The sequence below is a fragment of the Prunus persica genome, chromosome G8, assembly GCF_000346465.2.
Source record: "Prunus persica cultivar Lovell chromosome G8, Prunus_persica_NCBIv2, whole genome shotgun sequence".
Classification (NCBI taxonomy): Eukaryota; Viridiplantae; Streptophyta; class Magnoliopsida; order Rosales; family Rosaceae; genus Prunus; species Prunus persica.
In genome coordinates, this window is record NC_034016.1 from 18,027,762 (window position 1) to 18,044,644 (window position 16,883).

Sequence of the window (16,883 nt, forward strand, 5' to 3'; positions counted from 1 at the left end):
AGTTATATTTTGATAAATAAGCTATATTCTACTTTAATTTAATTCAAATTACGGGGAGTGAGATTCAAACTCGAATGTAGAGTGAGAAACACATTCGCTCTAACCAATTTGGCTAAGCACACGTATGCGACTAGTTACATTTTTTGTTTAATTCATGATATGAATACAATTGTTAATGAAGTTATAAATGCTGAAAAATACTTCAAACCAAGAAGTTAACACTCTTTGATCCCTTCAAATTTTCTTTTATCATTTTTTAAATTATTTAGTAAAATTGAAATGATCAAGTGCCATCATCACTTTGCCATTGACCGTTAGGGTTTGTCGACATCCATGGGGAAGATAAGAAAGCGAGGAGGAAAGGGGATACAAATGTAAGGTGGGATGCTTTTAATTTTGGTAAAGGAGAAACGCCCATGCCTTTTTTCTTTATCATTACAAAAATAAAACTGTAAATCACCAATCTCATAAATAGAGAAACAAAGAAAAAAAAAACTGCAAATCACATGTATCAAATAAATTCAAATATTCATAAATTTATAACGTCAAACTAGTGATGTAGTTTATAACTCATTTCATCCTCGCAATTTTATTATATGTGAACTATTTGAAGAATTTTGCAGCTTTTTATTTATTTATCGATATACGAGTTTTGCAGGTTAGTTGTTAATTGAGATATATAAATGGCAATTAAGTAATACTTTGGATTAAAAAAATTATTTTTATTTAAAAAAAAGGGGTTGTTTTTATTGAGACAACGACTATATATATATATATATATATATATATCTCTCCTAAAAGTTTGGGGCAATGTTTATTATTGCCAATATTAATAGCACTGAATACAATTTTTATTTTCATTTAATTTTTTTTTTTTTTTTGTCTGAAAGAAAAACAGTGAATGTTGAGCTGTCCGATTGCAGCACAATCAGACAACTGAATACATTTTTGTCCCCATAATTGGTGGGAAAAAGTGTGAAAATTACATTTAAAGTTGACCCAGAAATTCCATGATGAGCCAATCTTTCATTGACTTTGTTTTTGCACTAACTGGGAGGCCATTGCTCTGCAAAAAAAGGCCCCCAAACTCGAAAGTGATGACCAATGTATTTAACCTTATTATAGATCTGAATTTCCAAAAATATCTACTCATTTATGCCCAGAGTCTCATAATATCTAGTGGAAGCACAGCAGTTGCATTTAAAAGCATCCTCAGCCAAAAAGCTTGGTTAAAACAAGAAAGACATCCCTCAGCCTAACAAACTCAAAAACATCCTCAGTCACAAGTCTTGCAAACAGCTCAAATAAAATGAAATTTAGAATTTAGGGATATTGGCTTGATCTACAAAGCCCTCTGCATTATCATCTCAGCATCTTTGCCATACAAGAGACATATCCCACACTTTTTCACCTCCCCCTCCATCTCCAGGTCCAGCTGCACCGCATTCTCCCACCGCAAATTGCTTTCGTCTTCATATTCACATCGTACGATGAAGTCAACATTGACCTCAGTAACAAGTTTGTAAAACGCAGTGGGGCTTTGAGCCCCCTCCACAACTTCTTCAAAGACATTACTATACCACCACACAAACACCTCATGTGAATCTCTGCGTCTAACATTCGTTCGCAGATCACACAAATGATGGCTGACTTCATGGCTTTCACCATTACTAGTTTTGAAGTTGTACTTGCATTCAATGCTGGAAATCGCATGAGGAGAGAATCCGTCCTTTGCAACAACAATAGATAGAGCGAAACCCAAGAAATCTGTGCTAAACCAATCACCAGGAAGCTCAATCTTTATTGAACATCCCTCACTTTTATGGCTGAACCATTTTGGAATTTCATTCCCGCAACATCTAATGGCAACAAAAGATCTCTTGCGTAAAGATTCCTGTACCATAGAAATGGACATGATAGTTATTAAACTCATGGAAAACAAAGAGCAACTTCTTCAACAGAAGTGAGAGAGAGAGAGAGAGAGAGAGAGAGAGAGAGAGAGAGAGAGAGAGAGAGCACCTCAATTTCGTCTTCTTTAAACTTTGACGACGCAGTTGCCATTCGCATAATTCTGAGGTGTGCATCACCCATTATGTTGCTTCGTGCATTCTCATCCAATCTTCTGCAATCAGAAAATATATGTTTCTCATGCCCTTGAGAAAATATATATTTTTCCCAACCTTGTGCGAGTGCAGTGCTTGAACTTGACACAGTCTTCAGTGATGTGCAACCATTTGCTTTAAGACATTGCAGCAATGGGGGGAGCTCTGGTAAATATTCAAGGCTATTGCAATCATTGAGGCACAGCCGAGACAGTTGAGAAGCTTGTTTGATGCTTGCGGGTAAGCTCTTAATTTTGGTGCTACTCAGATCTAACTTTTGTAATGAGGTTAAGCGAAAGAGGTAATCTTGGACAACCTCAAGGTACTTGCAATCACCGAGATCTAATTTTCGAAGCGCAACTAGATTTCCAATTGATGGGGGTACCTCTTTCACCATTGTACCTGATAAATTTAGAAACTCCAGATGTTTCATAGCCTCCGAGATTTCTGGGAAGTGTTGAAATTTAGAGCAACCACTGAGATCAAGGCTCTCCAGAGATTTCAACTTCCAAATGTTCGTTGGAAGACTCACAAGGCTTTTGCAATTGATCAGTTTAATTGCAGTGAGACCAACAACAGACTCTATTGATGTATTCCTCAATTCTTTTATTGTTGTACCACTCAACTCTAGCACTGTTGTATTCCTGGGAAGCTCCCACATCTCGCAAAGAGATTTGCAGCCCTTTAGACTAAAAGAATTCGAGAGTTTCAGCTTACAATTGTTGCTTGGAAGACTCTTAAGGTGTCCACAATATCTAATATCTAAGTGAGATATTTTTTCGTTAGACCAAACTGATGAAGGCAATTCCTCTATTGCTGTCCTAGACAAATCTAAGAATTCAAGACTGCATGGCATCTCGGGAAGATTTTTGAGCTTGTAGCACATCGAAAGGTGAAGATAAGTGAGCTTGCTAAGATATTGAAAATACGAAGGAATTTCAACCAATCTTTCACAACCAAACAGATAGATATGCTCAATATTTAGACTCCGAGAGATATTTGGGACTTCAGTTAGATGTCTGGATAAACTAAGATTCATCCATCTTAAGTTCATAGGACTCTGTAACAAAATTAAAGAGAAATGGCAAGAATTAATAACTTAGCCTGGAGATTATTACTTTCTAGGTCACATGTTATACCAGAACTAAAATAAGCATATATAATATACCTGGTCTTCATTCCAAAGTTGCCCCCTAACTTTGTTGAATGACATATCAAGGACAATAAGGTTTTGAGCAGAAAATTTTGATGGCAAAGATTTCAAAGGATAACCGTTCCATGCAAGAAATCTAAGAGAATTGGGAAGATCAAGAGAAACAATTGATTGAAGAAAAGGACTGACATGCAAGAATCTCAGTTGATACATCTTTTTGAAGTTTGCATGTTCCAACTCCAAGTGTAGCTTTTCAATCTCATACAAGTCAAAGGATATTGCTTGTACATGTCCATCTCCCTGACAATCAAGAGCAAAATATAAATGCAAGTATAAAATACAAAATTACATTTGTAGGAATAATGTGACTTGTTTATTATAAATGTGAATAATTAAACTACCTGGTCATTTATCAATACTTGATAGACATCCTCTGCAATGAACAACCTACTGTGTTGTTCTCGAGCAATTGCCCTACCCATTTCTTGCACCAAATCATGCATCTCTATCTGCCCTTTTGACCATCTTTCTTTTGAAATTGATATGAGAGACCTATCAATAAGGTCATTGATTCCCGCTTCCCCAAAGAAATCACAACCATCTAACATTCTTTCTACATCATTCCTCTCACAGCCTTTATGAAAACATGCTATATCAAGAAATATCTCCTTCTCATTGTCATCTAATCCATCGTAACTTACTCTCAACACTTTCTGGATTTCTCCGATTGGAACTCGTTTCACTTTTTTCCATTGAACTTCCCACTCTTGTTTGCTCTTGCAACGACGGAATGAGGACCCCATAACTTTAAGAGCTAATGGAATGCCCTTAATATAATCCACCACCTCTCTTGACAACTCGGTGTAATCTGTTGTTGGGGACTTATTTCCAAAAGCATGCGAGTGAAAGAGCTCAAGAGCTTCATCAGAACCTAATCCCTCAACATTGTATATCTTTTCATGGTCAATTTTTTGCTCAAGCAGGCCTTTATCTCTAGCAGTTACCATGATTCGACTTCCTTGGCAAAACCGATCATCATCACCAACAAGAACGTCTAGGTGTTCTCGAGCATTCACGTCATCAAGAACAATGAACGCCTTTGTACGCCTGAGCCTATCTTGAATATGAGGTGGAATAGACGGAGTGTTGATATTTACATCTTTATCCTTCAATAATTCACGAACAAGTGTATTTCGCAACTCATTTAGTCCATCCGTTTTTTCGGATTTCTCCCTGACATTTGCGAGAAAACAAGCAGCTTCAAATTTTGAGGACTGCCACTGCCTGTGAAATACAGCATCAGCAAGGGTAGTCTTGCCAATACCACCCATGCCCCAAATACCTACACAGCAAACACCTGGTGAATCCAAGCATAATAACGACTCAATTTTCTCAATTTTCCTTTGAATTCCAAACAGGCCCCTCAAATCACTTGATGATTCCCGATTCAATTTGGTCAAAACATCTTGGACAACTTCCTCAACAAAATCGGCCTCTGTCCTTCTGGCAAATATCGTTACGAAAGACAAACAATAGTATGAGTACAGTATGAATGAAATAATAAAAAGTAGAAATTGATACAAATTAGAGAGTTAGTTACCCTGTTTTGCTGGAATAATGAAACCCAGACATATTGGCTGCTTCCTCCAAAGCAGCCCTCCAGTTGGCCACCTCATCCCTACTGCGCTTAAGTGGACGATCTTCAAGTGCACAAGTTCCCCGCTGTTTTCGTACATGTGATGGATCTATGCGATAAAAAATGGGTATAACAATCTGTCCATGGCTTTTCTTGCATCCAAGTATATGCACAAGTTCTTTCAAACACCATGTGGAAGAAGCATAGTCTTTTGAGAAAATTACTAGTGCAATTTTCGATCTCTCGATTGCTTTTAGAAGGGCAGGAGCAATTTCATCTCCTCTCTCGAGCCTGCGATCTATGTAGGTGTCAATGTTCTTCCGAAGTAAATCCTTGTGAAGATGGCTGGTAAAAGTATCGCGTGTGTCTTCACCTCTGAAACTAAGAAACACATCGTACTTTTCTTGAAGAGGAGCAGAAAAAGGAACAGAAGAAGAAGAAGAAGAATCCATATCCGTATCCAAAACCTGCAAACCTGTCAAAACATGCATATATGCAAATAACGCTAGGTCCAAAAAATCTCCACAAACAAGTATAAGAGAGCTAATAATTAAGTTAGAGTCAGTACCTCCAGATCAAGAAAGAAGCTGCAGAATAATAGTATGATTATGAAGACCAACGTTGCACCTCAGGATGACATCTAGAAAGAAGTGGCAGAGATTATAGCTATATCATGTTTTAGCAATCGTACTGAAAGCAGAACAAAAAAACAATGAAAATTATGAAAAGAAAAACGAAAGTGCAGAGGAATTGTCCAAGCATTCAAACTTTCAAGCCATCCAACTCTTTCTTGATCTTGAGTAAGAAAAGCACTGACAAAACCCAGGAAATAATCAGAGATGGAAAAAGAGAAGTGAATGGAGGACAAAAATTCAAACATTCACACACTGAAACAAGAAAAGGGCATACGGGAGTGTTAGCACAAACTTTTGCTTTTGAGGATAATGAAATAAAAATGTATCCTTGTTTTTTATTTAAAAAATGAGATGTGAGCGTGACCATCTTCTTTTGACAACAATCCAGCAAAATCATCAAACCTTGAAAAAAAGTAGAGAATAAATTAATAGCCCAAGCACTTTCGGCGAAGAAACTGTCATGCATCATGCACGCATTCAAACAAAAGAAAATGTATATATAAACGACAATATCCGAGCGTGGCCGACAAGCCATTGCAAGTGATCAACTAAACAATCGAAAAGATTTGGCGAGAAAATAAAAAAACAATCGAAAAGAGGATTGCAGAAATAAAACCCACGCACATGCTGTTGCCTAAACCCTCAATGGAGCACATTACATGGTTTACATGGGGGAGGAAAAGCCAAAGGATTAAAACAAGAAAGACACTCTAAGTCTGACAAACTCAAAGGCTTAGGGGTGTATTCGGTGCATACTTTTGATGAATTTGAATGAAATTTAAAAGTTGAGGTACTTAATTTAGATTTTTAAAAAGGGTGTTGTTAAATGAATTTTAAAACTAACTGAGTTTGCCCTATGATCTAAGTAAACCTTAATATTTAAATTAAAATGTAAAAGTAACTAAGTACACTCTATTTGGATGACTTTAACGAAAAGAAACAGATTAATCAGCCTAGAAATTAATAATTTCCAAATGTAGATAATCTTTTGAAGCTACCATTAATCATAGGATGAGCAATTAGTTCATTAAATTGGATCAATGGATATCATTGTCTACTTCTCCTTTCCTACTTGCTTTACAAAATTATATTGCCATATGGACTTGCTTTTGCTTCTGCTTTCTTTCTTTTCAGCAATAAGTTGTGTGCTTACATATGTTTGCCCTTTTTTTTTCCTTTTTTTTTTTTTTTTTTTTTGGGGTCAGGGCATCGTTGGACTCTTGTGTCGTCTTGCAGGATTCCATTACCCACTATACACTTTTTTATGTTGCAAAGAACCCAAATAAGTACGTTAAATTATCACTTGTATAATAATAAAATACTAATTTAACGCAACATTTTCTAACAACGTCAATTTTGTTTTGAATTTTTTGCTTGGAGCAGACTCGACCTTTTGTATCTTGAAATTGGTCTGAGTATGTGGGAGTAAGCAAATATATGCACAGGTATCGAATTTCAAATGGAATAGAGTGTTTTTTAACAATTATTTTTTGGTACATGGGATGGAATGGGAGTAGACTTAAAATTGTTTCTTTCTATAACAAAATTAGGATAAATTTCACTTTACTATCCAAAATTTCTCGAAATTCAGATTTTGCTACCTAAAGTTTTTTTCGTATCAACTTCACACTCAAAGTTTGACTTTCTACCATTTTCATACATATGTCATTATTCCGTCAAATATTCAGTTAAATGATGACGTGATAATCAAAGGTCTCACGTGAACTCACTTATATTATGTCATGTTGATTCAAAAAAATGATATTAAAAATGAAAAAAACAAGAACAATTAAAATCAAATAAAAACTATTTTTGTCCAAGTGGAAGTCCATGTCATTAAAAAAAATGGATACGGATTATGTAACTGATGGAGCAAATTGTAGGTTTTCTGTGAGTGTGTATGTAATTATAAATATCCCCAAAAATATATATGAACTTGATAATTTGAGGATGTTTTGTAATTTGTCCTTATTTTAAAAACAACTTGCTATTAACAAAATTGAATAAATAAATAAATAAATAAAACCTGTGAAAAAGATTCCATTTACCCACCATACATTTTTTATATTGCAAAGATCAAGATAGTATACGTGTTTAGATTTCTTTAATTTCCGGCAGTATAGACATTACCATCCAGTTGCAATAATTAATGTTAATAAGATGGTGATTGCATATATTAAACAACCAAGTAGACAGTGAAGCCGCAGACACAACCAAATGAAATCTATTTTATTCGTTGAAGAAACGATTACCAGACTTGGTAATGCATCCAGTATTTTTATGTTTAGGTAGATGGGGAAGGGAAATATCATTCAGTTACTTGACAGACACAGGCCTGACCTTTGTATGAGGATGTAGCTCGCCTGACCTTTGTAGCTTTAAGAAATGAGAAAGACAATGGGAAGCTTTGATGTTGATGGAAATGTGCTCTCAATCAGAGTGTTTTTGGCTGAACTAGTTAATGTGAGCTCGGAATGTCCTAGTTATCTGATCGGAGCTGAGCGCTTTCATTTTGTATTAGAGTAAATGCCGAATTGATTTTTTTCTTTAGTTTTGCAGCGTAGTTATTCATTGAGATGTATAAATGGCAATTAAGTAATACTTTGGATTAAAAATTATTTTTATTATAATTAAAAAAAAGGCAATTAAGGGGTCGTTTTTAGACAGATTCACTATTATACCCAATATGGGGGCCTAAATTATAAAAATACCTCATATGAAATGGACTTTAGAAATACACCTAAAGCCCATTTACAACATAACAAAAAAACTTTTAACTTCTTATAAATTACAAAATTACCATCAATTTCTTAAAACAAGCTCAACCCCAAAATCTCATAAAAATACTCAAAACACTTAATAAGGCATCAAAGTAATTTAATAATTAATATTAAATTCAATAAAGCCAGCTGTCATTTTTTGGGTTTTTTTTAAGTTTGTTTATAGAAATTCAATTGTATAGGGTTTATTTATAATATTAGTGCTAGAAATGAATATATCACTAAATATCTCTTATTTTTATTGCGACAATGACTATATATATATATATATCCAGTCCCGATCTCTTGGACCACAGGAGTCCAAGAGATTGTGGTCACCCACCGTTAGATATTAATCCAATGGTTCAAAATTTTTTTTTTAAAATGAATGCAAGAGTGAGTGAACCGTTGAATTTACATCCAACGGTGAGTGACCACAAATCTCTTGGACTACAGGGGTCCAAGAGATCAGGACTGTATATATATCTACTAAAAGCTTGGGGCAATGTTTATTATTGCCCATATTAGTAGCACTGAATACAATTTTTATTTTCATTTAATGTTTTTTTTTGTCTGAAATTTTAAGTTTCTGCATTTAATGCATCCATCGACTATTTGGATCATACTTATGTATAGGTTAGGACTGATAATAATTACTTAAATGACACTATTAACAATTTAATACTTGAATTGAATGAAGAAAATTACTAAACTCAAAAGCATCCTCACCCAAAAAGCTTGGCGATGGAGAGGGCGAAGGGTTAAAACAAGAAAGACAACCCCTAAGCCTAACAAACTCAAAAGCGTCCTCAGCCACAAGGCTTCCAAAGCAAACAGCTCAAATAAAATGAAAATTTGAATTTAGGGATAACGGCTTGATCTACAAAGCCCTCTGCTTTATCATCTCAGCATCTTTGCCATACAACAGACATATCCCACACTTTTCCACCTTCACCTCCATCTCCTCCTCCACCTCCTCCCCCTCCGAATAGCTTTCGCTGTCATAAGGACTCCGTATGATGAAGTCAACATTGACCTCCGTAACAAGTTTGAAAAAGGCAGTGGGGCTTTGAGCTCCCTCTACAACTTCTTCAAAGACATTATTATACCACAACACAAACACTTCATATGAATCTATGCTTTCAAACCCCATAGTATCCCTGCGCAGATTGCACAAAGGATGGTTGACTTCATGGCTTTCACCATTACTAGTTTTGAAGTTGTACTTGCATTCAATGCTGGAAATCGCATGAGGAGAGAATCCGTCCTTTGCAACAACAATAGATAGAGCGAAACCCAAGAAATCTGTGCTAAACCAATCACCAGGAAGCTCAATCTTTATTGAACATCCCTCACTTTTATGGCTGAACCATTTTGGAATTTCATTCCCGCAACATCTAATGGCAACAAAAGATCTCTTGCGTAAAGATTCCTGTACCATAGAAATGGACATGATAGTTATTAAACTCATGGAAAACAAAGAGCAACTTCTTCAACAGAAGTGAGAGAGAGAGAGAGAGAGAGAGAGAGAGAGAGAGAGAGAGAGAGAGAGAGAGAGACCTCAAAATCATAATAGCTATTATCTGAATGATATGATGGTTGTTCAATTTTGTCTTCTTTAAACTCTGACGAAGCAATTGCCATTCGCATAATTCTGAGCTGTGCATCACCCATTATGTTGCTTCGTGCATTCTCATCCAACTTTGGGCAATTAGAAAAATTATGTTTCTCAGAAAGCCCTAGATAAAATATATATTCTTCCCAACCTTGTGTGATTGCAGTGCTTGAACTTGACACTGTCTTCAGTGACGTGCAACCATCTGCTTCAAGATGTTGCAGCAATGGGGGGAACTCTGGTAAAGATTCAAGGCTCTTGCAACCGTTGAGGAACAGGCGAGATAGTTGAGCAGCTTGTTTGACGCTTGCAGGTATGCTCTTAATTTCGGTGAAACTCAGAGTTAACTCTTGTAATGAGGTTAAGCAAAAAAGGTCATCAGGGATTTCTTGTATGCTGCAATCACCGAGATCTAATTTTCGAAGTGCAACTAGATTTCCAATTGATGATGTTACCTCTTTAACCGCTGTGCTCCATAAATTTAGAAACTCCAGATGTTCCATAGCCTCCGAGATTTCTGGGAAGTGTTCAAGGTTAGAGCAACGACTGAGATCAAGGCTCTCCAGAGATTTCAACTTCCAAATGTTCGTTGGGAGACTCACAAGGTTGTTGCAATCACCAAGATCTAATTTTCGAAGCTCAACTAGATTTCCAATTGATGGGGGTAGCTCTTTAACCGCTGTAAATGATAAATTTAGAAACTCCAGATGTTCCATAGCCTCCGAGATTTCTGGGAAGTGTTCAAGGTTAGAGCAACGACTGAGATCAAGGCTCTCCAGATATTTCAACTTCCAAATGTTCGTTGGGAGACTCACAAGGCTTTTGCAATTGATCAGTTTAATTGCAGTGAGACCAACAAACTTTATTGATTTATTCCTCAATTCTTTTATTGTTGTACCACTCAATTCTAGCACTGTTGTATTCCAGGGAAGCTCCCAAAACTCGCAAAGAGATTCGCAGCCTTCTAGACTAAAAGAATTCGAGAGTTTCAGCTTACAACTGTTGCTTGGAAGACTCTTCAGGTGTCTACAATGTTTAATATCTAAGTGAGATATTTTTTCGTGAGACCAAATTGATGAAGGCAATTCCTCTATTGCTGTCCAAGACAAATTTAAGTATTCAAGATTGCATGGCATCTCGGCAAGATTTTTGAGCTTGTTGCACATCACAAGGTTAAGATAAGTAAGCTTGTTAAGATGTTGAAAATACGAAGGAATTTCAACCAAGCTTTTACAGCCTGGCAGATTTATATGCTCAATATTTAGACTCCGAGAGAGATTTGGGACTTCAGTTAGATATTCGCAGAAACGAAGACTGATCCGTTTTAAATTCACTGGACTCTGTAACAAATTAAAGAGAAATAACAAGAATTAATAACTTAGTTTGCAGATTATTACTTTCTAGGCCACATGTTATACAAGAACTAAAATAAGCATATATAATATACCTGGTTTTCATTCCAAAGTTGCACCTCAACTTCGTTGGATGACATATCAAGGACAACAAGGTTTTGAGCAGAAAATTTTGATGGCAAAGATTTCAAAGGATAACCGTCCCATTGAAGAAATCTAAGAGAGTTGGGAAGATCAAGAGAAACCATTGATGGAAGAAAACGACTGACACGTAGGAATCTCAGTTCATACATCTTTTCGAAGTTTGCATGTTCCAACTCCAAGTGTAGCTTTTTAATCTCATACCAGTCAAAGGATATTGCTTGAACATGTCCATCTTTCTGACAATCAAGAGCAAAATATAAATGTAAATATAATATACAAAATTACATTTGTAGGAATAATCTGACTTGTTTATTGTAAATGTGAATAATTAAACTACCTGGTTATTTGTCAATACTTGATAGACATCCTTTCCAATGAACAACCTACTGCGTTGTTCTCGAGCAATTGCCCTACCCATTTCTTGCACCAAATCATGTATCTCTAACTGCATACCGTTCCAGTACCCATTTTTTGAAATTGATACGAGAGACCTATCAATAAGGTCATTGATTCCCGCTTCCCCAAAGAAATCACAACCATCTAACATTCTTTCTACATCATTCCTCCTACAGCCTTTATGAAAACATGCTATATCAAGAAATATCTCCTTCCCATTGTCATCTAATCCATCGTAACTTACTCCCAACACTTCCTGGATTTCTCCGATTGGAACTCGTTTCACTTTTTTCCATTGAGCTTCCCACTCTTGTTTGCTCTTGCAACGACGGAATGAGGACCCCATAACTTTAAGAGCTAATGGAATGCCCTTAATATAATCCACCACCTCTCTTGAGAACTCAGTGTAATCTGTTGTTAGAGACTTATTTCCAAAAGCATGCGAATGAAAGAGCTCAAGAGCTTCATCAGAACCTAATCCCTCAACATTATATATCTTTTCATGGTCAACTTTTTGCTCAAGTATGCCTTTATCTCTAGCAGTTATAATGATTCGACTTCCTTGGCAAAACCAATCATGATCACCAACAAGATATTCTAGTTGTTTTCGAGCATTCACATCATCGAGAACAATGAGCGCCTTCGTACGCCTGAGCCTAATTAGAATATTAAGTGGTATAGACGGAGTGTCGATATTTACATCTTTTTGCTTTAATATCTCACCAACAAGTTTATTTCGCAACTGATGTAGTCCATTTGTTTGTTCGGAGTTCTCCCTGACATTTGCAAGAAAACAACAAACTTCAAATTTAGAGGAGTGCCTGTGAAATACAGCACCAGCAAGGGTGGTCTTGCCAATACCACCCATGCCCCAAATACCAACACAGCAAACACCTCGTGAATCCAAGCATAATAACGACTCAATTTTCTCAATTTTCTTTTCAATCCCAACCAGACCCTTTAAATCACTTGACGATTCGCGATTCAATTTGGTCAAAACATCTTGAACAACTTTCTCAACAAAATCGGCCTCTGTCCTGGAAAATATCGTTATGAAAGACAAACAATAGTATGAGTACAGTATGAATCAAATAATAAAAAGTAGAAATTTATACAAATTAGAGAGTTAGTACCCTGTTTTGCTGGAATAATGAAACCCAGACATATTGGCTGCTTCCTCCAAAGCAGCCCTCCAGTTGGCCACCTCATCCCTGCTGCGCTTAAGTGGACGATCTTCAAGCGCATAAGTTCCCTGCTGTTTTCGTACATGTGATGGATCTATGCGATAAAAAATGGGTATAACAATCTGTCCATAGCTTTTCTTGCATCCAAGTATATGCACAAGTTCTTTCAAACACCAAGTGGAAGAAGCATAGTCTTTTGAGAAAATGACTAGTGCAAGTTTCGATTTCTCGATTGCTTCTAGAAGGGTAGGTCCAATGTCGTCTCCTTTCCCAAGTCTGTTATCTATGTAGGTGTCAATGTTCTTCCCAAGTAAAGCCTTGTGAAGATGGCTGGTAAAAGCATCGCGTGTGTCCTCACCTCTGAAACTAAGAAACACATCGTACTTTTCTTGAAGGGAAGCAGGAAAAGGAAGAGAAGAAGAAGAAGAAGAATTCATATCCGTATCCAAAACCTGCAAACTTTCAAGTCAAATCATGCATATATGCAAATAACGGTAGATCCAAAAAAATATCCACAAATAAGTATAAGAGAGCTAATAATTAAGTTAGAGACAGTACCTACAGATCAAGAAAGAAGCTACAGAGACATCAGCAAATATTAAGAAAGAAATAATCGCATGATTATGAAGACCTCAGGATGAGTTCCAGAAAGAAGTGGCAGAGCTTATAGTTATATCATGTTCTGGCAATCGTACTAAAAGCAGAAAGCTCGCTTTTGAGTTCTAGGATGAGATCTAGAATGGGAGTGGCAGCACAAACTTTTGCTTTTCAGTGGGAATTTTTCTTCAGTTCAGTTCTAGCTTAAGTGACAATGGGGGCGCCCCAGCGTTTACCGTACAAAGTTATGCTTTTTGTATTTTCTTTTACACGGGCAGGCCGAAGGCTTAAACAAGCTTATAACAAAATGTGGGGAACAGCCCAAAATACGAGAACCCAAGCAAGAAAGAGCATCTGTGAGCCTTATGTAAATGAGTATTTATCAAAAATAGCTAAAATTTATCGCTCACTTTTATAAATGTCAGTTTTTATAAAAACTTTCGAAAATAGCCAAAAACTCACTTAAATATACTTAAAGATCCACATAAATAAATAAAATAAAGTAAGTGAAGAAAATAGGAGAATGATATTTTGCAGGCACTGTGAAGCGGAATTGCCGATAGGAAAGTGATCGTTGAATTGATCCATTAGCCAACTTAGTAACCTGTTTCGACTTTCCTTGTAATGTGCAATTATATGCATCGGAACCACTAATGCCTTTGCAATTAACTCTCTGGTCAGAATCCTGAAGCAATCCATCCGAATGCTCGATGCTTGCCGAATAAGCATGGGATATCTTCTTGAGTCATGTTTTCTATCTTTAATTTTTTGTACTGAAATCCTCTTTCTTTTTATTTTACTATCACTTTTGAACTACCTTTCTCTATACTTTGGCCGATATCATGTAAGGTTGCTGAACTCGTAAAACTGGATTCATTATCAAGGTCTCTCAAAGATCAATACAGCTTCAGCTTGACTGCTTGGACTAGTTTGCCTTCCCAATGCACCAATTACAGGGGAAGAACTTGATAGATAAAGATGACAAATCGTCTTAAGGAGAACCAGACCAATTTTTGTTAGGTCCACATCATGCACAAAAGAAAGACAAGCTAATTAATTTGTTGCAATTAGCAAGAAAAAGGAGAGAGTGACAGAGTTGCAGGAGCACCTAAATGTAAACAATGCTGTGATATTTGAATAATGCACGAAAAAGGCTAAAGAGAATGGAGAGAATAAGGGAGTTGCTGAACAATGCAGACTTTCTTTTATTTATTTATGTGGGTTTTAGTTTTGAGAACATTTAAAGTATATTTAAGTGGGTTTTTGATTATTTTTGAAAGTTTTTATAAAAACTGGCATTTATGAAAGTGAGGGTAAATTTTGGCTATTTTTAATAAAAACTCTATCTAAATCCTTAAATAGATCCTATCTCTTAATTGTTTGATCAAACTCATTAATTTGATCCAAAGCTAATCAATCCGCCATGTTTGATATAGAGGATTAGATTGGATTAGCTTAGACTAGTAAAATGACTAGATTTCATGTTCAATCAAGGAAGAATATAGATGTTGTTTTCTAACTTGAATGATTAAGGTGGACTATTTATATGAGGTTGATGTCTAAAACTATCTCCGTTAATCCCCTTGAAAAATGATAGGATTAGTAAATTTTAGGCATCAACCTCCAAAGAATAGTCCATCCTAACCCTCTAAGTTAAAAAACAACACTCTATTCTTTGATTGCACATGAAATCTAAGCACTTTATTGAGTTAGCTAAATACACTGGCCCATTCTCTAAGACTTGATCAATGGGCTGGGTTCAACTAAGGCTTGTCCAGGTTGTGGACAAGGTTCTTATTTTAGTTTTAGTAATTTATTTATATGTTAATTGAGGAAAGAAGATTCGACTTACAACCTTTATTTATTTTAATTTGCAATTATCTAATTCCATACCTCATATTTTCCATGGTTTCTAGCTAAGCCAGACTTCTTGGTTCTTTTTTACTTCTTTTGATGGTAGCCTGCTCTCAGGGACCTGATTGCTAACCTGAGGGTTGAAATCCACTTCGTTTGTCATTTATAGATCTGCAGTAAACACATACAACGATCAGCAAATCAGATCTATTAGGTGAGTAAAAGAAACACAAATAGAGACTTCGGGGCAAACCTGCAGTGGTGGTGGTGGTATTGCAAAAAGAAGGACTGAAGAGAAATGGTTGCTTCGTTTCATCTTGTTTCTACATGGGAAAGAGTTGTTTCGTTTTCCAAGACCCAGGCACCAATTAAATGCCATGTTAAAACCTTTTTTGTTTTTGGATTGGGAAAATCTAAGTATTTTTGTCAGGGTGGCATGCATTAGGGTCCAATTAAAGGCCAATTAAGACAAGCCACGTTTAAAGCAAGTTTTGAGCAAAGTGTTTGTGTTGCTTTGCTTTTTTGTTTTTTTAATCCTAAGCTGGATGACATTAATCTATTGGAAAAAAAAATTATATATATATTTAAGACTATTTTTTTTCTTTTTGCCAATAATCTTAAGAATAATGCTACTCTAGGCGTCAAGCCCCATTTCTTCTAAAAAACACTCTTACAACTTTTTCCACTTTGAGGAGGGAGGAAGCCATTGTTCTTCCCCCCTCTCCCCTCTTCTCTTCCTCTCTTCCTTCTTTCACCTCTTCCCCCATTTTCAGAAATAAAGGGTTTTCTCTATTTGTCTTAGTTTTGTTATGATTTTCATCCAATCATTATAGGAGGCTGCGGCTCAGCATCGGATCTTCACCTGCATTTCGGCGTCGGATCTCCACCACCATTTTTTTTGCAATTTCTTTATGTTTGGAATAAGTTGCAGAGACTCTTTGAGTTCTCTGTGTAGTTTACACCTCTCCTTTTGTGAGAGTTTTTCATCTCTCCTTTGTGAGAGTTTTTCATCTCTCCTTGGTGAGAGTTTTATTTGTATTGTTATGGCTTGGTTTTTTTCAAGTTTTATCTCTTTTTTATTATTCTAAGTTTGCAATCTTAGTTGGGATGCCTATGCCAGAGTTTCTTTGATCTTGCTTGATCATTAGTGGAGACATACATGATTTTCTTAATTTTAATATTAGACCGCTCTGTTATTGTAATAGCCCTTTTGTGGCTACTTTGTATTGGCCATTTGTGGCTAGTGGCTTTTTTGGCTGAATTATGAATGCAATCATAGAATTTCTCAACAAAAAAAAAAAAGAATAATGCTACTCTTACCACATTTGTTACACAATCTTATGTGGCAACTGAGGTGGACAACCACATCAATTTGAATTATTTAATATTTTCTTTTCTTATATGATTTATTCTAGTATTTGTTTTTCTAATTGCCTTAATTAAAATACACTTAATT

The 16,883-nt window shown here is 36.0% G+C and overlaps 2 protein-coding genes across 8 annotated transcripts; both read right to left on the minus strand.

Moving 5' to 3' along the window:
- On the minus strand, positions 1,176-5,820 carry LOC18767397 (TMV resistance protein N). Of its 4 annotated transcripts, none has more exons than XM_020569937.1 (7): positions 5,660-5,819; positions 5,460-5,531; positions 4,856-5,366; positions 3,657-4,758; positions 3,271-3,555; positions 2,020-3,162; positions 1,176-1,894 (listed from the first exon to the last, which is right to left on the minus strand). In XM_020569937.1, exons 3-7 carry the CDS (start codon positions 5,341-5,343, stop codon positions 1,343-1,345), a joined length of 3,570 nt encoding a protein of 1,189 aa, XP_020425526.1. In that variant the 5' UTR covers positions 5,344-5,366; positions 5,460-5,531; positions 5,660-5,819; the 3' UTR covers positions 1,176-1,342. The 4 variants fall into 4 exon arrangements, with proteins under 4 accessions (XP_020425526.1, XP_020425528.1, XP_020425527.1 ...); XM_020569939.1 differs by having other exon boundaries at positions 2,020-2,377; positions 2,450-3,162; positions 5,460-5,819; XM_020569938.1 differs by having other exon boundaries at positions 3,657-4,755; positions 5,460-5,820.
- Positions 8,948-15,806, minus strand: LOC18768961 (TMV resistance protein N). 4 transcript variants are annotated; one of them, XM_020569934.1, is made up of 8 exons: positions 15,681-15,806; positions 15,467-15,598; positions 13,535-14,563; positions 12,926-13,428; positions 11,734-12,829; positions 11,348-11,632; positions 9,846-11,240; positions 8,948-9,717 (listed from the first exon to the last, which is right to left on the minus strand). In XM_020569934.1, the coding sequence occupies exons 4-8, from the start codon at positions 13,411-13,413 to the stop codon at positions 9,166-9,168; spliced, it is 3,816 nt and encodes a 1,271-aa protein (XP_020425523.1). In that variant the 5' UTR covers positions 13,414-13,428; positions 13,535-14,563; positions 15,467-15,598; positions 15,681-15,806; the 3' UTR covers positions 8,948-9,165. The 4 variants fall into 4 exon arrangements, with proteins under 4 accessions (XP_020425523.1, XP_020425524.1, XP_020425522.1 ...); XM_020569935.1 differs by lacking the exon at positions 13,535-14,563; XM_020569933.1 differs by having other exon boundaries at positions 12,926-14,563.